Consider the following 8,536-nt stretch of genomic DNA (forward strand, 5'->3'; position numbering starts at 1 on the left):
TCCTCTGGTCTCCCAACGGGGCTCCTTACCACGTTTTCGTCATGGCTCCCTTCCTCTTCCTCTTTTCCCAGTAGGTCTAATAATTTCTCCTTGATCAGCTGCAAAAAAGACCCAGCTGGTTAAAGCAGGCATCCTCCAGGCGTCTACGCCCTCCAAACGCTACGGAGAAGGAGATAATCTTTCCAAGAAAAAGAGCCAGCCTATGTGTCAAAAAATTCTTCACATGAAAAACAAAACACCAAACAACCCACAAACTCACCCCAAAACTCATTTTTTAAAAAAAAAATATATTCAGGGGTTTGTTGAAAAATGTCAGCTAGGTGAACGCCGTCTCCTTTTGTTATTTCCCCGGCAGCCGCTGCTGCTGAAGGACGGATTTTCAAGGGAAATCCCGGAAAGACTGAGAAGTGAGTGTTTTTCTGAAAAACTTCCACTGGAGATAAAAAAAAAAGAAGCTAAAAATGTAAAAAACTGGGTCAGTTCCTAAGGAAGTGGGGTGGACGCTGGCTGGCACGAGGGGACGTGCGGTGGGGATTCGGGACCCCAATGAGCCCGGAATAACTCTGGTCCAGAGCAGGACCAAGAGGAGGATTGTGCTGAGCAAACGATGCAAAAAAAGAAATCGCCACTATTTCGTCTGATTTTGGTTAACCCGCTGCAAAAGAATAGTCCATTTGCTGGCAATCTCCAAGAGTTTACGAATAACGAGTTTTAGGTGTACCAAACCCCACCTGAATGAAACTCTGAGCAGATTACCTCAACCAATATTAAGACATTTTATTTCTTTTCTCCCTCTCTTGATTAAATATCTGTCACGGGTGGCCATGAAGATGCCCCCACGCCGGGTGAACCTGCTGGTGCATCCCTGGGTGCGCACCAGCAGCCTCTCCAAGGGGCCTGGATGCTCTCTTAAGCCATGTTTGCCCGAAAAGAAGAAGGAAAAAAAAAAAAAACACAGCAAGAAGAAACTGTTTTATAAGCAGTCAAACAAAGAAGTAAAACAGTGAAGAAAAAAATCCAAACTTTGTGAGGTTTCTTATTACCTTCTTACAAAAGAACCCCCAAGAAAACTGGGAATAGGCGATTTTAATGAAATACTGTGTGCATTCAGCCTGAGCTATAAACTGAGGCGCAGGTTTTGTTTGCACTCCGAAGCCATTACAAGCTTTATGCTTGTAATTTTTAATATATTTTATTGCAGGATAATGCCACCAGATGCTAACGGCTGCCCAGATGGGACCGGGATGGGGAGCGGATGTCTTAAAACATGAAGCCAGCAGCCCAGCTTTAATAACATTAAGAGGTTTTTTTTCAAGATGCCCCAGCGAGCTTGGAGCAGAGGCCGCGGTTGTGTGACACCCCCGGCTTGGCACACATTAATGCAACAGCCACGAACGACCCTCGATTGTAATATCATGTAGGATTAAAAAATAATCCCTGGTCGCATCACGATGTGGGGCTGAGACAGGACTATGAGGTCTGAGATGCTGAGTATTTGGGTGCAAGGGGTCCAAAGCCGTTGCACTGACATCGTCAGGCAACGAGCAAATGAGCTCAATTAGCAGAAGGCACCTTCCCAGGGACAAGGGCAAAGGACCTCGTGCTGGGCTGCACCAAATTTGCTGGGAAGTGCCTGCCTCCATCAGCATTTGTGTCCTCTTGAAACCATCCCAAGCCATAAACTCAATTCTTTCCTGCTATAAACCAGGACACATCATTGCTGTTTGGGTCTCTGGGGTCACCTTGGTGCAAACTGGGTGCTCCTCAGCAGCTTGCATCCAGCTGCAGCCCCTCTCCCTGCCTCAATTTCCCCTTTTATAAACAAAAATCATGAGCTTAGCTCCCCCAACATGAAGCTGCCTGCAAGGTGGTGATGAAGACCAGGAAGGAGAATCAACAACTGGTGGGGAGGATGCTCCAGAGAGGGTTATTCTGGCCTGTGGCCCGTTCAGGTTGAAAAAAAATGGGGTGGAACAAGTCCAAATGGCAGGAGGGTGCAGAAAGCAGCTGGAATCTGGCAGGGGCAGCAGCGGGGCATGCTGGAAGGATGACACCCACGGGCAGGCTGTGACAGCGTGGGACCACCGAGACACAGAAAAGCCAAAACCCTCTGGGAGATGCTGAGCTGGGCTGAGCCATCAGCGTTCATTGGGGTAATGCATTTAGGCAAAAAGCGATTAAAAATAAACCAGGGTTGTAACTCCGCTGCTGGAGGGCAGGAGGAGGGAGGGCTGCCAGAGAGCATCGTCCCCTCCAGACCGCTTATTGCAAAAATTCCCCTTAAAGAGGGCTTGGAGTTTTCTCCAGAGCAGCTGCTCTTGGCCACCACGGAGCCACGGGACCACGCTCGAGCTCATCTCGGTGCTTCCTAGAAAGCTCCTTGCTCCAGGGCTGCTGGCAGAGCTGCTGACAGCAGGTATCAGGGACTGGGGGCTTTTCACCTGCCCCAGCAGCGCTACAAGGTCTGGCCTTGCTGCTTCTCCCGCCTGACGGCTGGGATTCAAGCATTCATTAAAAGTGGTTTGATGAGAAGACGATACCGGCGTGCTGCTGGGAGAAGCCCAAGTGGGGACGGGGACAGGGAGGGTGCAGCAGCAGGTCCCCAACCAGCACCCCAGGCAGCGCAAGCTGCGGGGTGGGCAGCAGGACAGCCATGTGAAGCTGCTGCTTTATCTGCCCAAAGCGAGAAGCAGATCTCGTGAGCAGCAGCAGGGTGCCAAGCGAACCCGGCTCTGTCACAGCACGGCTGTACGCCAGCCCCTGCGCCGTGGAAAGGCCCTGGAAAGGCGACAGAACCGTGACCGACTAGTGTAAAGCGTTAATTACACAGTGTCTTTAATTCAAATTAATAATCCACATAGGCACATCGGGCACAGAGGATGCTGGTCCCCGACCGTCCCAGCCTGGCATCAAGGGCAGCAAACCCACACGGGGTGAGGGTCTTACCTCGTATATATAATCGAAGAGCTCTAGTATAGTGAGGATGCTAGCACCGATAAATAGCCCCATCTGGCCTCCAATGTCACCTAGGAGAGAGAACAACACGTGGGTGGTTGTACCCCTGGGGTAAAATGCTCTTAGAGGCACGCGTGCAACCTTGGGTGCTGCTGTCCCTGAAAAGTGGGGAAACACAAGGGATGGCCCCTAGAAACACCCGCGGCTCTAAGGCCATGAAAAGCATCCCGGGAAGGACACCACTGGCCACCAAAGTGTTTCTCCCGCTAATGAGGCCATCAGCTGGAAGCCTAATGAGGATGATACCGCACGCAGGCACCCGAGGAAGCCGTCTGGCAGAGTCAGCCAGCGGGCTTCATCCCAGGAATCCCAAAGCCCAATTCCCAAACTCAGCGGGAGCTGGAGAAAGATGCTGGAGAAGAATTAGGTAATGTCCCCTGGAGCTGAGGAAAAAGTCAAGCCTGCCAAAGAGAGGGAAGGGAGTATTTTTTTTTAGGGGAGCATCTTGTGGCTGTCTCTGCTCGAGTCCCCCGGGGCTGTGGGACAGCTGCACAGGAGGCACCATGGGGAGAGGAGACTTCCAGGAACCTGCTGACACGAGATGCGGTGCTATCCCCTGTGCTTCAGGGAAGACAAATCTCAGGGATTTTGCTGCAGAACACTCATGGTTCAACTGTGTTGTTTCCCAGAGCAAAGGCACCCGTGGGTGGAGGGGCTGCCAGACCTTTGCTGTGGGTGTCCATGGGAGAGAGACAGAAGAAAGAGGGAAATAAGGTGCTTGGGGAGCAAAGTGTTGGTTCAGAAGGTGCAGAAGCGCTCACAACAGACACATTTTGCAGAGCTACCCCTGCAGGGTGACGCTGGGGCACAGAGCGAGGGCACAGAGCATGCTGGCTTCTCCCCACCAACCACCTCCAGCCCCAAGACCAGTGGGTCCCCAAAGCACCCAAATCCGTAGCTGACACCCACAAAGCCTGACTCAGTTTGAGGCTGAGCAACTCTGCAGCTCCTCCACCTTCTCCATCAAGCTGTGGGGCACCACCCCAGGGCAAGGAGCTCAGGGTCCTGGCTGGCCTCGCTGGGAAGGAGGACAGAATTGGAGAGCGTAAGAGGTGATGGTTTTAAGAGCTGTCCTTCACACACTGCCCGCCCTTCCAGCATGGGTGACACCACAGAGAGCACCCATCGTCCGCTCAGCCCTGGGATCTCCAAGAAGTAGGGTGCTGGTAGCAACCAGAGGTGGAGCAGCTCACGTTAACTTTTGAGAGGTGACACACGGACTAGCTGTGGCCCCTGGGAGGCAGGGCTTGGGGTTGGAAGGAAAATAAGAGATGGGGTTGAAAGTGTGCTGGCCAGGAAGGTGTCTGGACTTTGCAGGGATTTACACAACCCAGGCACCTCCCGCAGCATCTGTCTGTCCCGGAAATGCACACGGATGCCAGCACAGGCTCACACAGACTCCAAACTGCCCCCCTGATCTCTCCTTACCAAGTAAGGCTGCCACTTCATAGGCTTTCTTCTGCTCAATTGTCTCATAGTTGAGTGCTTCAAAAAATATGTCCAGCACAAGAATATTCTCTCTGTAGAAAGAGAACAACAGCATCAGCCAACAGTGACCTCGTGCTTTGGGACAAGGAAAAACAAACAAAAAAAGGACTTTGGAGCTTTATTCCCCTCTCTGTCCTGACTGTTCTTTTTCTGGGGTCCTCAGCAACCCACAGACACTTGGACCTCCTGGAGACCAAGACCACAGGGCACCGCTGGGGGCTCTGGCAGCCTGAGCTGAAGCAGGAAAATATTTTCTCAAGATGTCTCAGGATGTGAGCTCTCGATCTCACTTTGCTGATAACAGCAAGAGTCCAAAGGATGTTTAATATGGAGTAACTCTTGCTGCCTCCACAAGGTAATAATGGGCTCAGGGCTGGGAAGGGTCCAGGACAGCAGCTGCCTGAGGTCCAGAACCCAGACTTAGGTAGAGAGCAGCCAGATCTCAAACAGGGCCAGCAAGGCTGGGCTTCCCCATCCAAATACAAGGAGTTTTTGCACTTTTTTTGGTGGGTATGGAGTATGCTTATGAAGACAAGGCCAGGGAAGGAATATACAACTGTTTGGAAACACAGCTACTGAGAAGAAAGCAATCTACAACTCATCATTTCAAGGGTTTCACCCCAGCCCTCCCTGGAGGACACACCTCTGCTGGTGACAGAGGCGCTGGCAAGGTCTGGTGTTAGCACAGGCTGGTTTTAACAGTGAAGGGCACAAAGCGAAGGGCATGTTTTCTGCAACACTCACGAGATATATTTTTCTGACTTGTTGAATTTCTTCTCCAGGTACTTGGCCGAGGTCTTGCTGGGGATCTTGACCATGGAGAGCTCTTTGTTGTATCTGGTCAGGTTACAGGGTGTCCTGCAGATGCAGTAATTGCTGTCCTTTTCAGCCAGCAAACCTGGACAAGGTCACAGAGTTAGAGCTCAGCGGAGTCAGGAACACACAGCAGAGGTAGGAGCATCACCCAGCGAGGGGCCGAGGAGTCACATCTCAGAAGAGCTGCAGGAAACCTGGGGCGCCGAGGGTTTCATGTCCCACGAAGAACGAGAAGCAGCTTTATCCCAGGGCGCACCCATCCCCTCCCAACAAGTCGGGTGCTCACCAAAAACCCATCACCAGGGTGTCAGCTGCTCTAGATCACCCCAGTCCTGCCAGCCAGGAGGCTGCTGGGACACCCATGGTACGCAGGGACATGTCTCGGTACTCACCGAGCGCAGGCTCTGCACACTCCTTGTACTGCTCCGGGGTACAGAAGGGAGCATCCCCTGCAGGGAAAGGACAAATCCATCAGTGGGCACCAGCCACCGCCGTTGGGGCCACTGGGCTCTCCACAAGGATGTCCCTTTAGCAAAGTGAACCCAGGCTGGGGATGAGCAGTATTTCTGCCAGCTGCAGGGTGCTTTTCTTGCAAACTGAGGAGGGGGCTGCTGGAAATACCACTGGGAGTGTTAATCAGGGCTAAATAAGGGAAAACTGGACCCATATCCCCCTGTCACTCTTGCCCCTATTTCAGGGCATTCTGCAAAGTCTATTAGCATTCTTCTTTCCTTAGTAAAATCTAGTCCAAGCTCCTTTAATTCCTGATCGCTCTCCAGCTCACTAATCCTTAATGACCCAGGCCGGGGCTGGAAGGGAGGGTGACACTGACCTGGCATGTGAACCATTTTGCAGTTGCAGTTTTCCACAATATACCGGGTCTCGCAGTCGATCCTGCAAGCCGTGATGCTGTAAACGGGAAAGAAGTCTAAGCCCATATCCGACGAGCGGCATTCACCCCAGGGCGGAGGCAGGTACGTCAGCTGCAAGAAAGGGAGGAGTGGGGTGTCAGGGGTGTCAGGGGACGCTGGGCACCGGCAGCAAGGAGCTGAGCACAGCATCTCCCTCCTCTTGCCACAGAGCACGATTTTAATGAAGTTTCGAAGGAGGGGACCAAGTGGTGTTGCTGCAAGGGAAAGCCACGATGTGACTTTTGCCAAGAGAGAGGCTTTAAGAGAGTTCTTCTGCTCCAGAGCTGCTCTGTTGCATCCTTCCAGCCCCAGCACCGCCGGGAGCAGAGCTGCAGCAGGATGGTGCCTCGGAGACATGCAGCACCAGAAGTTCTCCAGGACTAGCTCTTTCTTGCACCATTTGGGAAAAAATTCCGCCTCTGCAGGGACAGAAGGGGAGGCTCCAACCTGCAAACCACCTCTGAACGATGAGAGATCACTGGCACTGCGGTGTCACAGCTCCCATCTCCGACCTCGGAGCTGCACCGCTCCGCGCCCCTCGTGGGGACAACGCAGACGGTGCTGGTGACATCGAGGAGCAGAAATGGGTGGCAGTGAGATCCTGGCAATGGTTGGGATTGCTCTGGTGTGAGCAAAGCTGCCGCAATAGCATCATTCCCTTCTTTGGGCACGTTTCTCAGTGACCAAAAATGAGGCAGATCACAACCCTCAGAGACAGCCAAGGACTTGGGGAGCACAAGGGGAGGACTAAGAACAGCTCAGCAGCTAGAGATTGCTGCAGGAGGTGAAAAATGCCAGGGAAAAGGGGTGTCGGTGCCATAAGGAGCCTCCAAACCTTCATACTCCCCATGGGGGGACAGCTCTGCTCAGAGCCCTGCTGCCGCGGGAGATGGTGCTGGGCTGCAGAGCTGCAGCCTCGGAGAAGGCAGAGAAGTCACTCATGTTCTTTTTCAAACCCCCACGCTCAGGGAGAGCCCTGTGGAGCTAGAGACATGTCATCTGCCCTCCTGGCAGCCCACGATGATGAAGACTCTGCCTTCTTTTTGCCCACCACCTTGCACCAGGCTCCTAAGTTGCTCCGCTCAGCATTAACGCAATGCAAACCCTTCTGCTGCCACCGCTTCATTTGACACAAACACAAAGGCAAAAGAGAAGCAGGACTCCACAGTCCAGCACAGAAACGTTATTTCAGAGCCCAGAACACGCTGGAGGAAAAACAGTCCCTCTCTGGCCCCCACAGCCAAATCTACCTTGTTCCTCTTCTGCCTGCAGCTTGGCAGTCCCTCCTGTTTCTCTTTATCTTTGCTAAATGCTCCGCGCTCCTCTTTGCTCGAGAGCAGAAAATAGCATTCTCCTAAGCCCTCCTTCTTTGTGATTTAAAGCAGAGTCCAATTTGCTGTGCCGTGCTTCAAACACAGAACGTTTTGTGCTGGCAAAGCACCGCCGGCCGAACGAAAATACTCCTTCAGAAAACGTAGTAACATTAATCGCGTCCCAAAATAAACACGTAAACACACGCTGATGGACTGTGAGCCCGGGACTTAGTGGCAAGGCTCTGAGGGGCTTGTTTCAGGTCTCTTCTGGAGACGGGTGGCAAAGGGAGGAGGAAAGAGATGACCCACAAAATGGGGGGACATTGCAGACGCTGTTGCATAAATAATGAATAAATAAATAATGCATAAATAATGAATCCTTCAGGCATGAACTTGGGGTAACTATAACAAAACTCCTATGGTGTGAGGTGTTTGGAGCTCGTGCTCTGGTTTAGATCTTCCTCACGAGATCTCAGCTCTCCAAAGCACCCCGTGAAAAGATGTTCACCTGGTGCACTGGTCTGCAGGGCTGCAGGTAAAACCCCCTGTGGCTTTTATCTCTGAGCCACTTAGATGGTAAAAACTCATAACAGGCTTAAATCGCAGCCAGGAGGAGAAATAAGATGAATGTGGGATGAACGTCTTGCAGGGAGGACAGCTGGGCACGGCACACCCTGCTGTGGAGGGGCACGAAACCTGGAAGCTAAAGGAGAGTTTGGGTGCCAGGCTTCAGGGTGACCCTGCCCTCTGGGGCTGGACAAGCTCCCAGCTCAGCCAAGCCAAAGTAATTCCTTCTCTAGGAATAGTTTTGCCAGGAGCAGTTCTTTGCTTATCCCAGCACTTTGCTGCTGCCGTCTATGGGCACTGCACTGGTTCCCAGTTACGTCTGTCTCTAACATGCTACGATGGGACCACCTGGAACCATCTCTCAGAGCAGCCACAGGTCCTCCCTGCGACGTGATGATGCTTCAAGGTCTTCCACCGCATGATCCC

At 52.5% G+C, this 8,536-nt stretch overlaps 1 protein-coding gene across 1 annotated transcript; it reads right to left on the reverse strand.

The window, feature by feature from the left end:
- Nucleotides 1-29: 29 nt before the first annotated feature.
- Nucleotides 30-6,302, reverse strand: LOC104277326 (acid-sensing ion channel 2; the record flags this gene model as incomplete). Its single annotated transcript, XM_009873930.1, has 6 exons — nt 30-98; nt 2,947-3,026; nt 4,444-4,535; nt 5,248-5,401; nt 5,712-5,768; nt 6,152-6,302. Coding segments are annotated over 6 exons (603 nt in total), but the record flags the coding sequence as incomplete, so codon positions are not given.
- Nucleotides 6,303-8,536: the final 2,234 nt, after the last annotated feature.

This window comes from Apaloderma vittatum, unplaced genomic scaffold (assembly GCF_000703405.1).
Source record: "Apaloderma vittatum isolate BGI_N311 unplaced genomic scaffold, ASM70340v1 scaffold18217, whole genome shotgun sequence".
In the NCBI taxonomy this organism is placed as follows: Eukaryota; Metazoa; Chordata; class Aves; order Trogoniformes; family Trogonidae; genus Apaloderma; species Apaloderma vittatum.